This window comes from Patiria miniata, unplaced genomic scaffold, assembly GCF_015706575.1.
Source record: "Patiria miniata isolate m_02_andy unplaced genomic scaffold, ASM1570657v1 HiC_scaffold_20, whole genome shotgun sequence".
Lineage (NCBI taxonomy): Eukaryota > Metazoa > Echinodermata > Asteroidea > Valvatida > Asterinidae > Patiria > Patiria miniata.
Window position 1 is genome coordinate 778546 of NW_024037059.1, and position 17832 is coordinate 796377.

Here is a 17832-nt window from a genome sequence, read left to right on the forward strand (position 1 = left end):
GATTCTAAATTTTACGTCACTCGATTGCCGAGATCTTGCCCCCCCCCCCCCCCCCCCCCGGCAGAGAGATGGTCAAAATAACCCGGCCCTTTTAGGGTTAAGTTTTCTCTTGCATTTGTTCTCTGTTGACCGGTTTTCACTGAAATATTTGTTTTTTATCAGGTGGGAAAGTTTATGTATTAGTTTAAAACAAAATATAAGTAATGGTTGCAACCGTGCCAGATGATGGCGACCTCAAATATTGTTATTCAAAAGCCTGATTTGCATGAATTAGTATATATTTATGGTCTGTGCAGGGCGAGTCTAAGAAAAGCATGTAGCGCGTTCACAATCTAGGATTTGAAAGCCCAAGTTATAAGCTTTCTTTTAGTAAAAGAATCATTGAAATCGCTCATGTAATTTCCCAGTTATGGACTTTTAAACACAGAGTAGTTTGTCCCATAGAGCTGTGTAATAAATTCTTCATTATACAGCTCTATGGTTTGTTCACGGATCACAATAAAGGTGATTGATATTTCAGCAAAACGAAAACAATTTACGTATCAAAAAAACACATCGGAACACTCTCATAACCATGGTAACTAGTACTGGTATAGGTAGTTATCAGAACCTTTATTCAAACACCTTCTGCTTCCATTGTTAAAACAACATGCTTTATAATGTCAAGAGCTTATAGTCTTACCCTGGCTTCTACTTGGCTACTCCGGGGAATGATATATCACGTACCTTAAATGTAATCAGTGGACAAACTTATTAAACTGTAAATGGAAAAGTACGTGAGTGATTTGAATGATTCTTTTACTAAAAAGCAAGCTTATTTATTGGGCTTTCACATCCTGGATCTGGAAAGCACTTCATGCAAAACTTCCTTTAAAAAAAAGGGCGGCACCATTTGGGTTTCCATGTTTTTTTACTCAGTCTGTACAGGGTGAGTAAAAAAATAAGAAACTCAAATGGCAGGAACAATTTTTGAATGAAATTTTGCCTGTAGCACTTCCAAAAAGTGTTCTTTCAGCTAAACGAAAACAATTCACACGCATCCCCATGAGCATTTTTTTCGTTTTGCTGAACGAACTCTTCCTTTTTTGTGATCCGTGGATAGAACTTAAAAACGGTGTTTGTGTTCAAAATTCCGTAATTTGAAAAGGGCATGAGTGATTTGAAGGATTCTTGTACTAAAAGAAAGCTAAATGACTGGGCTTTCATATCTTCGATTTTAAAAGTGCTACAGGCAAAACGTCATTCAAACTTTGGTCCCGCCATTTGGGTTTCGTTTTTTGTTACCCTGTATAATGAATCCTTTCGTAACAAACATCATTTTTACAGACCTCGCCTGCAGAGAGAGGACATAATTCCGACTATTATGCACATTTGCTTCGAGCTCATCTAGTGCAGAATTGAAACATGATGTCATATCCCAGCGGCGGTAAATCCTATTGTTGAAAAGTTTCGTTCAATTACTTTCTTTTTGTTAGGGACTCCATAATTAATGACATTCTCATATAACAGCAAGGTAAGATGAGCCACAATTGAATCAACGTAAGATGTTTTTGAGTATCCATGGTATTGGAAACTGCATCCTGCGCACATCCACTATGAGTGATGATGATGATGATGATAATGATGAGATATGGGTCCTGAATTGCAAAAAGAACTAAAACTATCATAAATTGGCATCTTTCGTGTTGTAAATGTCTTATTTTTTCATTTCACAGAGGACGATTATTTTGGGCAGAAGTTGCCGCCGCTGCACATCTACCTTAAGAGAGTTTTGGACAAATACCCGGAAGGTGGACAGATCTTGAAGGTAGAAAATAGACTAATGTTAGATATTTTTAAAAGGGTTTTTATATTTGTTTGTAAAAAAAAAAAAAATTTAACATAATTTATTTATAATGTATTATTTTCTTTATTCACGAGTTTGGCATTTATGTGAGGACAATGTTGAATATAGACATCTGTCAATTTCAGGAGCTTGTGCAAAATGCAGATGATGCAGAAGCAAAGAATGTGATTTTCCTTTACGACAAGTCGCAACATCCAAGCCATCAATTGTGGTCGGAGACATTGAAGGACTTCCAAGGACCAGCTCTCTATGCCTACAACGATGCAACCTTTAAGGAGCAAGACTGGTACAACCTTCAACACCCTGAGCAGAGTGGGAAGCAGGAAGACCTTTCCAAGGTTGGGAGGTTCGGCCTGGGATTCATATCCGTCTACCATCTTACAGGTGAGTAACAATCTGGCAACTTCTTTTTCATCAAATAAACTCCTTTATATCGTGCATGTTATTGCAGAAGTTATTATCAAACCTTTGTCATTTTTCTTGTCACAGACATGCCCTGCATCGTCAGTGAAAACAAAATCGGTTTCTTGGACCCACTAGAGAAGCACTTCAACCACGACCCTCACACCAACACAAATTACGAAGGCAGACGTGGTAAGCAGTGGGAGATGAAAGCCGATCTTCTGGCTAAATTTCCAGACCAGTTTTCACCTTACCTAATTGACTTGTTTCACTGTAATAAAAACAACTTTGAAAATGGTAAATTAGAGGGTACTATTTTTCGCTTTCCATTGCGAACCAGCAAATCACTGATCAGTAAGTCGGTTTTCACTGATCATGCGCGTGTGCATGATCTCTTTGCATCATTCCAGAGAGATGCAGAGATCTCTCTGTTGTTTCTCAAGCACGTAGAATCCATAGCTGTGTATGAAAGAGATCATCAAGATGCGAATCCTAGACTTATTTGTAAGGTACAGATTCACCCAGACGATTGTCATCAGATTCGTATGGACAGAACAACATTCCTGAGCCAGATTCTCTCGAAGCAAGACATTCAAACCATGAGCTGTGTACGAATCCAGAAGCAAACTGGATCACAGACAGCTCAAACGACAAGCAGATACATCACCTTTAACAGCTTAAAGAACAAGAGTACATCCGGACGTCTCCAGGAACTGTGCAAAGATGATGAACTGAAGCTGCTGCCATGGATGGGGATGTCCTTCCGAACTAGTTGTACAGCAGGTTCAGATGACGAACAGCAAAGTGGTCGTGTGTTTTGCTTCCTGCCATTGCCGGAGAGCGAGAAGACAGGCTTGCCAGTCCACGTACATGGCTACTTTGGTCTTGGAGACAACCGTCGCAGTATCAAGTGGCCAGATAAAGAGTCCCAGCATGACAACAAGGCACTCTGGAACGAGCTCCTCACACAGGAAGTCTTTCCTGAAGTCTATGCAAAGGTTATTCTAGCTGCTGTTAAGAAGAGTGAAGATCCATCTGATCCAACAAAGTCGTTAGATGTGTATAAAGCATGGCCTTCAATTGGGCACATAACGGCAAATTGGTCAGCTGGGGTCAAGAAATTCTTGCAGCTGGTAGCGAACGAGCCCATCTTCTACACAGAACATAAAGGTGGCTACTGGATGAGGCCAACGAATCCGGACCTGTATGTTGTCCCCGACGGAAACGCCTTGGTTTCAAAAGTGCTGAGAATCATAGGTTGTCCTGTTGCACAGCCTCCAAACCACGTTCTGGAGTCTCTTAAATGGGCAGGTGTGAGTTACAACACGGTTACACCTGTACTCGTGAGAAACAGGATCAGAGGGGATGCACTGCAGTTCCTGTCACGTGACGAGAAGTTCGAGCTTCTTAAATATGTGACCAGTGACACAGTTTGTGATCTGAACAACCTCTCTCTACTTCCCTTGCAGAGTGGCGAATTTGTTGCATTTCATAACAATGCACCAAAAGTATATATTGCGACCACAGAGAATCCAAGTTCTCTGATCCCAAATGGGGCATCAAGATTTGCTGCGAGTGATCTACAACCAACACTGCTGACAGATCACAGAATAGAGGCGTACACACAGCTGAAACGTCTGGGCGTTAATGATGTTGCACCTCTATTGAGAGAGATACTTCCAAGCACATGGAGAGGAGGAACAGATGACACCGTGCCATGGACCCCGGGATGCAGCCAACAACCAACAAAGGAGTGGTTGGCGGAGTTTTGGAGATGGTTGGCGAAAACAGACCTTGAGGCATTCAAAGGTATTCCCCTCGTCCCGGTAGCACACGGTCACATTGCCAGACTACAACATAATAAGTTAATTTGCCAAGTACAGGCGGGGAACTCTTATGGGCGTTATCCTGTACCCTTATCCGATAACGTCTGCTCCTTTCTGGAGTCTGTCGGAGCTGTTGTTATACGGGATCTACCGCCTTATGTAAGTAATCACCCATGCATCAACAGATTTGTTGGTGCTCCTACACCTGAAGGAGTCATGACCATCATAGAGGCATGCAGCCGCAATAACCTCAATGCACAGGTTCAAAGATTGGCTGCGAGCACAAAACATGAACTACGAGCTCTCCTCGCATTACTTCAGCACTTAACGACCGGCCAACTTGACATCTTGAAGTCTCTCCCTTTCTTTCTTGGAAGTGATGGGAAAGATGTCTCAGCTAAGACATGTGCAACATCAATTCCTGATAACTATTTTGGGTTACCAGTGAGAGCTGTTAGACTTCGATGTCTTATTATGAAATCTGACGAATCGGATAACCTACTGTTACGACTTAAGGTTGAAAAGCAACCAGTTGATGAGTTTCTACGAAGAAACGTCCTCCCTGCAGTACAGGATGGGTTCTACTGTGACGCCGATTCACTGTCAATCATGAGGTGGGTCTTGGAGCGACCACAATTTGACCATTTGGTGACAGACCTCAAGTTTATTCCAATTTCTGGACGCAGAGCAAGTCCAAAGGAACTGTTCGAGCCCTCTCAAACCCTTCAAGTGATGTTTAGAGGCAGCAGCGAGTTTCCAGTGAGAGAGTATTCTGAAGGCAGACTGCTTAACAACTTGAAACGGGTCGGACTCAAAACAGAGGCACTAGTGACACCAGATGATGTTTTGAAGTGTGCAAAGGAGGTTTCCCAGCTGGATGTTGAAAGGGGATCAGTCCTTTTACAACATATCAACCACTATCCAGGTATCTTACGTGCGCAGGTCACAAGCAACAGGATTGCAAAGGCACTTTATAAGTTTCTTGAAGATCTGTCTTGGGTTCCATGTGAAGCTTCACCGCCTGCTGACTACCCTAATAAGGCTGGTTGGATTGGAAACTCCCACACACTCTACTCACCCAGACAAGTAGGGATCATTGATTCTGCTCTGCTTCAAGGCTCTGTGCTCCCTCTTGTTAGGTCACATGACGTCAAAGATGAACTACTGAATGCCTTTGGATGGACAAAGCGTCTTGATCCGAGCAACTACCAACACGTCGAACGGGTAGTGCGTCATCTGAAGAATGTTGCAAACAACTACCAGAATGTTCATGATAATGTGCATATTGTTTCTCACACAGTGTCCGAGATATATTCCTTCTTCACAAGAGCAGAGAATGTACAATTGAGACACCTTTTTCATGAGCACATGAGTGCTCCACAACCATGGGTGTGGCATGGCTTTGGTTTCGCCACTCCAGACAAGATGGCCCTAAGCAACGGCACACTTGGTGTTACTTTGACCCCTTATCTACGCCTTGTGCCTCAGGATTATCTCCAGTACGGCAGTTTCCTGAACAGCATGGGTGTCCAGGAGACCTTCCAAGACAGCGCTCTTTGCGAAGTGCTGCGAATTGTCAGTCAAAAGCATGAAGCTAATTCGGTTTCAGGTCAAGAGGATTACGAGACAGATTTAGATCTTGTCTGCAACATCCTAGGACACATGGTCCGCCAAGAAACATTTGACAACAAGATGTCGGGGATACTTGTTCCATGTAGAATGCAGAGAGGACGAGAAAGAAAGCTAAATATGGCATGTTCATCTCAATGCCTGTATGTTGATGAGGAGAGACTTGCTAGGCAGATATTCAAAGGTTCCCAAACCTTCGACAGGCCAATAATTCATGAGAAAATTTCCAACTGGATTGCGCAGAAATTGGAATTACAACCACTGAGTCACGTGATTGCACCTGCTGAAGGAGTAGAATATGGATACGAGATTTCTGGTCCACACGAGACGACAGTGAATGCAATCAAGAGAAATCTAGATATGTACAAGGAAGGGCCTGGCATCTTTAACGAGTTGATTCAAAATGCTGACGATGCTGGAGCTACTGAAGTCAAATTCCTTCTAGACTGGCGAGACAACAAGCACACAGCCCACAACCTTCTGGGTGAAGGAATGAAAACGTGTCATGGACCTGCTCTCTGGGCTTACAATGATGGCGTTTTCTCAAAAGATGATATTACAAATATCTGTAATATAGCGGCCCAGAGCAAGAAAGATCAGCTGGACAAAGTTGGGAGGTTCGGATTGGGATTCACATCAGTTTATCACTTGACAGATGTTCCAAGTGTTGTCAGCGGACCGTATGTGCTAATTTGTGATCCCAGAACAACCCATCTTGGATCCCGTGTCAAGCCAGCTCAGCCAGGTATCAAACTTGATCTGACAAATGACAACCACAGACGGACGCTTGAGAGTTACCCGAACCAGTTCCAACCATACAATGGCATCTTTGGTTGTAAGCTGCCAGAGGCTGCACACTTCGGGCACACACTTTTCAGGTTACCACTGCGGACGAAAGCGGAAGCTGATGGCCAACAGCCAAATCAAATTTCAGATTCTGTCTTTGATTCCAAGAAGAGTACTGAGCCACTGTCACAGGCTTTGCAGAAATCGGCGTCTACTCTGCTTCTCTTTACCCAGAACGTGGTTAAAGTTACTGTGGAACAGCTTGAGTCTGAAAATATCAGGAACATGACACCAGTAATGTCTGTCACGGTTTCACAAGTCAGACAGCTGCCACGGTCAATTACAGGTCCATCTGATGACTTCAAAAATCAACGTGGTGTCCTGAAAGCAACAGCAAAACGTCTGAAAGTCCCAGGCCATGGTTCGCCAGTTCCAGAGTCGACTATGATTGTGAAGATAGATCAGGAAACGTGCATAGGCGTAGCTGCCAAAAAGAAACCAAAGAAAAAAACATCTCACTTCATCATCAGCTCCTGTATGTCAACAGGAAAACCTCTAGATCTCGCCCTCACCAAGGAGGGTATCAAATCTGGAGTTATGCCATGTGGTGGGGTTGCTGCGCAACTAGTATCTGGTGAAAGAGGGTTGACCCCTGGAACCACACCAGGCAAGGCCTTTAGCTATCTCCCTCTTGATGTCTCCACAGGGTTACGCTTTCATGTCAATGGCAACTTCCTTCTTCAACCTAACCGCCGCCAGCTGTGGAGCAAACCCTCATCTGACACGGGAGAATTTGAGACCCGTTGGAATATCTGCTTCATGGAATCAGTCCTGTTGCGTGCTTTTATGAATCTACTGAAAGATCTTCAAATGTTGCAAGAACAAGGTGATGTTGATGCTCGCAACTTCCAGTGTCTGTGGCCCAGATGGAGTGAGTCTGAAAGTGACTTTCATCCTTTCGTTAATGCCTACTACAAGAACATAGGAAGCAGTGTCGATGCCCCAGAAGTATTCTTTAACCAAAGTAAGTGGGTATCAGTGCATCAATGCTTCTTCACTGACTGGGGTCTGACAGATCCCGAAGAACTGAGAGGAAGCATTAAAACCGTGCTTAACAAGCATCAGGACCCGAAACGATGTGTGGAACTTGAAAGAGATGTAGTTGAGAGCATCAAGCAAGCAGGCGCTCAAAAGGCTTTCAATTGCAACACATTCAACATCCAGCGTTTCTTGTCTGAGGTATTCTTTCCGATGTTGGAGAATAACCCTCAAGACATCGAGTCTAACCACAGAAACAGGATTGTTCTTTACACGCTGGACCTTCGTCTTGGAGAAAGAAAACTGGAAGATTATGATAAATTACTAAAGGCTACAGAGTGTATACCGACTTCCCCAGAAGGTGAAGACTTGGCAAGACCTCAGGATTTGGTGAATCCCGAATCACCAGTTGGTACACTGTATAGCAAAACTGACTGTCGGTTTCCACATGGAGAGCTGTATCGTAAACAGGAACGTCTTCTGTCTTTATCCCAGCTAGGGATGGCTTCAAATGACTTATCTTGGGAAGATATCTGCGAGAGAGCACAATCCTTGTCAGAGGGTGATAATGTTGACCAGAGGTGCGTAACTCTGCTCAAGCTGATAGATGAAAAACTCAGAAGGTCTGACGAGCCAACACCCGATCAAAAGAAACAAATCCGACAAGCAACTTTCCTTCCGGTACAGAAGAAGCCTCCAGGCTATCCTTTGGATTGGTGTCACTCTGAAGATGAGTTTATGCCAGCAGACTTGCTTCATACACCAGAACACAAGAACCTTCTTGGTTCAGTTCGACCACTCTTGGACGAGAGGAGGTTAGGGTCTGAGGCAATGAGTAACAAGGTCAAAACCTTTCTTGGTTTCACGGGCAAACAAGTTGCAGTCGGTGATGTCATTGCACAGCTTGTTATTCTAATTGATCGAGCACCCATGGCCCATCAAACATCTGCCATGGTTCGCAGCATATATGCATATCTCCAGGACACACTCTGTGCAGTGTCTCCAAATGGTGATGTTACTATCAAAGAAGAGCACCGTGCTGCTGTTGACCAGCTTTGTTCAAAGAGATTTGTCTTCTGTGATGGTCAATTCAGAGAGTGTGGGCAACTTGCTTTTCTCTACGAAGGCAAAAAAGGACCATACCTGTACGAAGTGTCCCATGAGCTCATACAGTTCAGCAACCTATTACGGATTTGCGGTGTAAGAGATCGTTTTCAGCTGGAGGACTTCCTTCACGCTATCAAGCTTCTGAAGGACACCAATGGCGAAAAACCTCTAAATAAATCAGATCTGAAAACTGCAACGTCGATGTTGTCAGAAGTTGTCTCAATGTTGGCAGGAAAGCAAGGAGAACACGCTGAAGGTAGCCAGGAAAGTAGCTTACACATAGACTTAATCTCTGTCCCAGATAACTGTGGGGTCTTGCGGTCACCAAAAGAGCTGACATATAACGATATGGAATGGGAGGGAAGTCGTGATGAAGAAAAGTACACACATCCAGCTATTTCATATCGTGATGCTAAGGCGTTGGGTATCATTACACAGAGAGAGAAGTGCATTGATAGTTGCAAGCCGTTGCGGGGATTTGCAATAGATTTTGGCCAGAGTGAGGAACTAACGGATCGTCTAAAAAACATACTGAGGTCGTATCCAAACGTCTCTGATGTATTCAAAGAGCTTCTTCAAAATGCCGATGATGCAGGATCAACAGAGATACATTTTGTTTATGATCCACGCCATCACGAAGCAAAGAAAGTCGTATGTGATTCCTGGGCTGCCGTAGGAAAACTTCCATCGCTCTGTGTGTATAATGACAAGCCATTCACTGAGGCAGACATCAAAGGCATTCAAAAAGTAGGAGTTGGAGGAAAGAGAGACGACACAACAACAACTGGGAAATTTGGAATCGGTTTCAATGCAGTTTACCACCTGACTGATTACCCGAGTTTCCTTAGCAACAGTGACACCCTTTGTGTGTTTGATCCGCTTTTGATGTTCTCTCCAGTGACACGGAATACTTCACCTGGGAAACAATTTAATACAGACAAGGAATTCCGGGGAAAATTCCCTGACATGTTGAAAGGATATCTGGAAGACATACCTGACTTTAATGGAAAGGGCGGAACAGTTTTTCGATTCCCACTCAGAAAAGAGCCGTCAGGGCTTTCCGGAGAGACTTACTCACCAACGAGAGTAGAGGAATTACTTGGTGACTTCAAAAAAGTGTCCCAGGAAGCTCTTCTTTTTCTTAACAACATCAAATCGATCAGTGTTTCGTGTATTGATAAACACACCAACAAACTGACAACAGAGTACAGCATCAGTGCAAAGCTTTCAGAACAAGACGAAGAACGACGTTCAAAGCTGGCAGAGCACCTCAAGCTTTTCACATATAACCCCTGCGAGACAGTTGAGCCCATGTCCCACGTGTACACCCTCGTGACAAGTGACTCACTAGGCACTGAACAAACATGGCTCATTTCTCAGATGCTGGGGTTTGAAGGTTCCCCCCTTGAATGTCAGTCGGTGTCAAGAGCTTTTACCTTAAAAAGGTCTCTTCCACGTGGTGGAGTAGCGGCTCTCCTCAAGGATAGCAGAGCGGACATGGCAGCAATTCAGCTGCACAAACAGCCGCGCAAAGCTTACTGCTTTCTTCCACTGCCAGTTCACACTGGATTACCAGTGCATGTGAATGGGACGTTTGAGTTGGATTCGGCAAGAAAGAATCTTGCCAAAGGTGACGATTATGCGATATCTGATGATATGTCTGAGGAGAGTGGACTCATCCATAGATGGAACCGAATCCTACTGGAACATGTACTTGCCCCAGCCTATGCTAAATTAATTGAGCATGTGGGACGAATAATATTTGGAGAAGCTGATGTCAAGTCCTTGAAACAGCACCTTGGGCGGTATGATGACCTTTTCCCAAGGCATTTGAAGAGCTATCAAGGAGCAGAGTGGGAACTCCTAGCAAAAGCTACGTTCCGGTACATCGGTAGGGAAAACTTGAAGGTTTTACCTGTTGTTCGTCAAACCAAAGCTATCACAACCACCTGGCATCATCCAAACAGTGATGACAGTCTTGCTTTCACTGATAACTTTGATCCGGCATCGCCTGAAGCAGGTGAGAGCTTAGTGAGAGATGATGCAGCACGGGAGTTAATACGCTCCTTTTTGCTGAGGGTCAACTTTAACCTGCTGGCCAGCTCCCAGGAGGTATGTTTGGCGTTTCAGGCTTGTGATGTTGGAGCAAAGTTTGTTGATCCAAAATCAGTAGTTCAGCATCTTTCATCTGGATCTCACCAGGTGGCACAGGCCTTCCCCGCTCCTTTGAACAAAACCAAATTCAAGAACATCCGGACTGTACGTACGGTGTTCGATTACTGCCTTGAAGGTATCGAAAATCCAGCTGAACTGAATGGCTTACCCATCCGTCTTACCAATGATGGCATGCTGCGTGAGTTTTCAACAAGTGATGGTTCATATGTGACAGACCACTCCAGAGTGCTACCTTGTCTGGAGAGTATATTCCTTCACAGCGGGCTTGTTTCATCTTGCATTGCTTGGTTCAAGAAGAAAAAGAATTCCGAAACAGCTTATGGAAGTGGTATGTTTAAGCAGTTTACCATCACTGAGCTTGCCCAACACCTTTGGAAGCATCTTCCCGAGAGCTGGCACGGTTGCAATCAGCACGTAGACTGGACACCAGACATAAATGGCCATCCCTCTGAGTTGTGGCTTGGACACCTATGGACATTCATCTGCAGTGAGACATTGGAGGAGCGGTCCCTGGATTGTATCAACCACTGGCCAATATTCCCCACTCAGTCAGGTAAACTGGTGCCCCCTATATTATCCAAGACCGTATTACTCCTGCAAAGCGAAGAAGGGTTAGGGATGAAAATAGCCAAGGTGCTGCTCAAACTTGGTCTCCCTCTTATTTCGCGGACCCTTATGTGTGAGCTCAGAACAACCTTCCCCAGGGGTACACGAGTTCAAGTACGCCATGCACAACCAGGACTTGGCAAACTACTTGAAAAACACTTAGCCCTGCCAACCTCAATACAAGATGTGATAGATGTGATCGCATTCGTGCAAAACACAGGTGGAGGCATTGGTCACCTGATACTCTCTGAGTGCGATACTCTACTTCATTATTTCCAAGAGGACGAGAATCTGTCGGAGGACAGTATGAAGACTATCAAAAAGCTCTCAGTTTTCCAACTTCTAAAGGAAAAAAACACCACCGATCTTCACCGCTTCGATCACTACCACACTGAAGAAGGCTACGGAATGTTGATGGTTGAAGCCAAGACCTGGATGGACAACATGCACTGTGTTATTCTGGAGCCCAATCGTAGCTTGAATCTCATCTATCAACAGCTTGGAATAACTCCGATTACCAAAGTCGATATGTACTTGAAGTACCTACTTCCAAGCTTTCTGTTGCTCAGTCCAGAGGGTCAATTGCAGCACGTCAAATTCATCAGAGACCATGTGCTACTCGAAGCTTCAGAACAGGAGGAAAAAGAAATTCTTGAGCGTCTTTCCTACATTGCCTTCATTCGAGACTCAACTGGCATACTTCGACAAGCAAGCTTTTTTTACGACGGTGAAAATCCTGTCTTCAAAGCGTTGATTGACCCAATAAAGTTACTGCCTGAATCCATGGGAAACCTGAAGTATTTCCTCGTGAAAATTGGTTTCCATTCAACAGTAACTCAAGCCGACTTCCTTCAGTTTGCACAGGACGTGGAAAAAAAGTCTGGTACAGTCAAAGACAAGAAAAAAAGAGAGGCATTATGTCGCATCTCTCGTCTTCTGACAAATCAACTGAACTTAAACGAAGAGCTCCTCGACCCAAACTTCCTGAAGAAAATCGCAACGATTAAGTTCGTTCAGTCTGTCCCAATCAAGACAAACCTGCTTCACATCCACCCTGCATGTTCTTTGACGGGCAGTCACAACAACCAAACGCCCGCATTCATTGCATATCAAGGATCAGTGTCGGAGAAATATTTGGAGCTTGTATGGTCAGTTTGTGTGATACTACCGTATTGGGCCATACCGACAAACCAGAAAATTAATAAGGATGTTACTGTTCATGGTTGCCTTGGAATTGAAAATGTGGTTGCTGATAACGTTGTTTCGCACACGCAAAACATTTGTGGGCTGATGGAGAAAAAGAATGCAATACACAAGGAAGACATGCTGCCAACAGAACAGAGAGAGACGTTTAAAGACGTCATGGGCGAGATATTGGGCTACTTGAAAGATCTAAACATGGCTAAGCATGGTGAGGACATTAAACGTCGGTTGAAGTGCACTCCAGTATGTCTTGTGGAAGAAGGACGTGTATTGGTGAGAGCGGATCAGTTGGTGTTTCAAATAGACAAAGATCTTGAACCTTATTTGCGCCCGTACTTGTACAAAGCACCACGAGAATTGGCAGAGTTTGATACTATCCTTAGTCTGCTTGGAGCCCAGGAGTCATGCTCCTTGGACCAGCTGGCAGGAGTGTTGGCGTCAATGAAAGGGGAATGTGGTGATGAACGTCTAGGCCCAAACGAACAGAAGACAGCCGAGGGTGCTGTTAGAGAAATGCTCCTTCTGTTGCACAATGCGGGCGGTCAATCCACGTTTTCTGTATCCGAGCTGTATTTACCTAATTCAGCGTACTTCTTGAGGAGGTCAACTAATTTGTATTATGCTGACCATATTCAAATGGGGCATTTCAACCTTGCATCCACAGACAAAGAATTCATCTTTCCCTTAAAGCAGTGCGGATTTGTGGTCAAGGACGAAGTACGTCTCATTCAACTTCTTCCAAAGGCTCTCCGACCTAAAAATATTGGGGATGAGATGAATGAGAAGCCGTTAGACACCAATAAAGACTGCCCCGCTGGACAGCATTGTGAGTATCTGGAAGGCATCAAGCGTAAGGTGAATTCAGAGGAAATGACTCTTGTGTTGTTGAGACTTAAACAACACCAGCTCGAAAACAAACAACTGAGTGCTGACATCAAAGAGCGCATAACACAACTCCAGGAATTTGACAAGTTTGTCTGCAAAGCAGAATTGAAACTTGGCTTATACGACAAGAATGGACAAAAGATTGCAGAGCAGAAGTACTCTCGGAAAGCGTACTTCGACAAATCGACAAATACAATATACCTAGAGCACTCTTCACCATCTCAACAAAAGGGTCTCACTTCCAGACAAATCGCAAACAGTTGCAATGCACTCCTAGAACATCTGTTGGATTTTTGTCATTTAGGTATCTACACAAGTGTGTTGGACTGTCAGAGTCTGGACGAGATGAGTCCAATTCTTTCCCAGTCTGACATCCCTGAGTATGATATCACAACAAGAGCTATCCAACCGGACGAGCACAGACCAGGAACTCTAATACCAAGAGATATTCATCACCTCCTTGATCAAGATCCCTACAACCGTTTCCTAGTAGATGAGATAGTAGGTTATGAAAGAGACATTGACGAAGCAGACCAGTTGCCGTATGATGACAGTGACAACCTTGCTTTGGGAATTGGTGATTGGTTACCATCAGAAACACCGGCGGACGGTGCTACTGAGAAAATCTATGCAAAAATCCTTGAGCAGATTGACAAGAGTGATAAGACAGTCAACTTATCGAGACGATACAAAATTGACGTTGGAGGAAAGGATCCCATCATTGTTAAAGTGAACAGACTTTATAAATTCCTGCGACCAAAGAAACAACCAGACATGACAGTCGTTCCTTTTACCGGGGAACCTACATCTGATGTTCCAACTGCAGCGCCTTTTGAACAAGCTCTTCCAGAAGACATGCAGAACGACGAAGAGCAGATTAGGAAAGAGGTTGACGAAGTATTTGAAATGCCGCCGGAGGAACGCAAGAGAGTTTTGTACCGTCTGTATCGCAAGTGGCATCCCGATAAGAATCCAGGCCAGCAGGACCGTGCCAATAAGGCATTCCAATTCCTCAAACAGGAAATTGAGGGGCATGACCAGCGGTGCTCTGATCAGTATTCGAACTGGGAGTCGGAGGTCGATAGGGACAGGGAAGAAGCCAGAAGATATCAAGAGAGTTATTATCAAAATCAGTCCAGCGCCAGATCAAACACATCAGAAGGTAACTTTGTGCCGCCGTCCTTTACCAGAGAGACCCCAGATCCACGACAAGCACGGCTATGGTTCCGTCAGGCCAAGGAACACCTTAAGGTTGCCGAGCAGACGTGGCAACTCGAGCCAGTCCCAGCTCAGTGGATAGCCTTCCAGGTACACCAGGCTGCAGAAACTGCGCTTAAAGCAGCTCAGTACAGTCTGGACGGACGTCCAGACATCAAGTGTAATGATGTAATATCTCTGGCAAGAACAGTTTGCCGACACAGAGACGTAACTTCTGACCGAGTATTTGAAGTAACACTTGAACTAGTTCATCTGAATTGCGACTTCAGTAAACCTCGCTACCCACAGAGGAACTCAAAGACAAGTGGACAGGAATACAGTGATTTCAGCACAGTGGACGTTTTGAGGAAGTGTGGAGAACTACTGAACCTTGTCCAAGACATAATCGGTATCAGGTTGTTTTAGACAATATGATACGAAGCTGAAGCAAGAAGCTTTATTTCCTTATGAAAATAAATGAACATGTCGCTGGGAGGGCCTGACTGTTAATTAGTGCGTATTTTGTTCTCTTAATTTTTAGTATGTCGTATGAAAATAATTTCTTATTTACATCTGTACATTATACGCACTGAGATAAGCGGATGCTACTTTGAAATAAATGTTGACACTGTCGAAACCTTTTCGAAGATTACTATGCCTGAGTCTGTCTTGTGCCTGTTCGTAGCGAAATAGTAGATGATATGTTCAAAGAGAGGCTCCAGCTTGTTAACTGTAGACAGTAGGTTTTTTAAAGTTACATGGACAAGAGGCAGGATTAAAGAAATGCTATAAGAAATTGTCAAAAAAACAATCAAGCGTAAGGATTTATAATTATTTGCTTTGTAATTTTTAGAGCGTGAAAGGTCCACGTGTTATAAAAGTGTTAAAAGTAGTATATGTAAAAGAAGGGAAACATATCCTATGCTTAATATGGCCATCAAATACTTGTACGAGTGTCTGCATGTCATACATATGCTTGACGCAAGTACAGAACTTCAAAATTTGTTGTGTGAATTGATTCCGCGCCCTCCTTGAAAGAACAAATCGTGAATTTGATACAATAATAATTTCAAAGGGAAGCCAATATTTAGTTTGCTGATCATTGTTTTGAGTAGATAACAGCAGCGGATTTTGGTTTGAATAAAAGTATCGAGCTTAATTGAGATACTCTAGAGAAGAGTTTGTTTTCAGTATCTTAGGTTGAGATTTTGTCGAGTGTTATAAACTTTCGTGTTTAAAATTGTGGCGGTACCAAACATTCATGTGATAAAATGTACATAAGCATAATGGTCAACTTTTTTGCTTGTCGAAATATGACAGTTACGTAGTTTTGAATCATTTTAAAAGGATCTTGAGAAATTCATGTTTTATACTCGGGCACACACTTTATACATGTTTGGAAATAATGTATTTACAGATCGTAGTTCAGTTGTTTGTTGGGGGGAAATGGAAAGAAAACGTGTTTGGTAGTAATTTTGCTCTTACGTAGTTCGATTTTATTATATGCATCAATGGGAGTATACCCATGAAGAAATTGCCTCGTAAATCTAGGGAATTGTCTTACATCTGTTTAATTTGGATATCAATTAAGACTGATCAGTCATGTTTAAAAATCATTAAGCATACATGACTATACGATGTTTCTAGTTTTGTGAATTGCTTTTAGCTTTTTATGAACTGTTGCAGTAGAGCCATAAATGTTCATAATAATACTTTGTATATCGCGCACAAGCTGTGCAGAGAAAAGTTTTGTATTGGAAATGCTTAGAAATTAATCAAACTAAAACCGTACAAATTAAGCAAACGTTGATGATTGATGTTAGTAAAGAAATATATATCTTGAGAGAAAGAAATATATGGCAAGGAAATATCATACGATACAGTTGTTTAAAAAAATAAATAAACTGTAGACGTAATGGGAAATACTGGAATACAGGTTATAAACATGAACAATGTTAATGTGTGGTTTGAAAGGCGTATAAAGTGTTTTTCTTCCACACGCAGAGATTTGGTTAAAAACGTTTATCTCGATAATCATCAAAACACACTGTTCATTTTTACATGTGAAACACTTAACTGTTGAGATTTGAACTTTGAATTTTTCCTGTGGCAGCATCTGCAAAGTCGATTACGATATTATTTGGATATTTAAAGGTCGAAGAATAAGAACAATTAATGTGAAGGAATATTATGTTCACACGTGCCATAAATCTAGATTTGTTTGATTGATATGCATTCACTGGAGTAACTGCACGGCTGAAGGTTTATGATTTTTAACTTTTTCTTAATTTTTTAACCCAACATTTTAACAGTATGTAACTGTAGTAACATAATCATATACATGTAGGCCTACATTTCTTTCAGTTTACACTGAAGAAAGAGCAGCAAAGGATGCATTTTGTTTATCACCTGCTGAAATATTCAACAGTGGTTTCGGTTTGTATAAGTGTTATGGTGTTATATGGGATGAAGTTTGTGTACTCTTGTATTGTTGTAAAGCATACATGTACCTCGTAAAGTGGAAATTGATGAAGATATGACAACTCTTTGTAATCAATACTTGTTACGAAATTATTAATGAGAGGAAAGTACTTGCTAAAGGTGACATTACAAATAAAATAAGATAAATAATGGCATATATGAGGCAATCAATAACACATAAAACCTATAACTATTTTTGGAAATAATGTACAGATCGTAGTTCAGTTGTTTGTTGGGAAAAAATGGAAGGAATATGTGTTTGGTAATTTGCTATTACGTAGTTCGACTTTATTATATGCATTAATTGGAGTAAACCTCCAAGAAATTGCCTCGTAAATCTAGGGAAGTGTCTTGCATCTGATTAATCTGTATATCATTTATTTGCATTTAGTTAAGATCGGTTGTCATGTTTGGGAGTCATTAAGCATACACGTATACGATGTTTCTAGTTTTAAGGATTGTTTTAGCTTTTTTCATGTACTGTTGTAGTAGAGCAATATATTCTCATGATTACCTTGTATACCGCATAAAGAACATGCAGAAAGAAAGTTTTTATTGTAATTTTGGTTTCAATTACAAATTGATGCTAAGAAATTAATGAAACTAAAGCCGTAAAACTTAAGCGAACGTTGACGATGATTGATGTTAGTA

At 42.5% G+C, this 17832-nt stretch overlaps 1 protein-coding gene across 1 annotated transcript; it reads left to right on the forward strand.

Annotated features, from left to right (window-relative positions):
• Positions 1–574: 574 nt before the first annotated feature.
• LOC119727195 (sacsin-like) lies at positions 575–15859 on the forward strand. The gene is made up of 4 exons (XM_038199056.1): positions 575–590; positions 1716–1807; positions 1972–2230; positions 2336–15859. Exons 1-4 carry the CDS (start codon positions 575–577, stop codon positions 15124–15126), a joined length of 13158 nt encoding a protein of 4385 aa, XP_038054984.1. The 3' UTR covers positions 15127–15859.
• The last annotated feature ends 1973 nt before the right edge of the window (positions 15860–17832 follow it).

What these genes read in the sequence shown, in the direction of transcription:
- LOC119727195 (XM_038199056.1), top strand. An exon ending in AAGGTGGACAGATCTTGAAG is followed by an intron (nt 1,808 to 1,971) that starts GTAGAAAATAGA and finishes TGTCAATTTCAG; the next exon opens with GAGCTTGTGCAAAATGCAGA. An exon ending in ATCCGTCTACCATCTTACAG is followed by an intron (nt 2,231 to 2,335) that starts GTGAGTAACAAT and finishes TTCTTGTCACAG; the next exon opens with ACATGCCCTGCATCGTCAGT.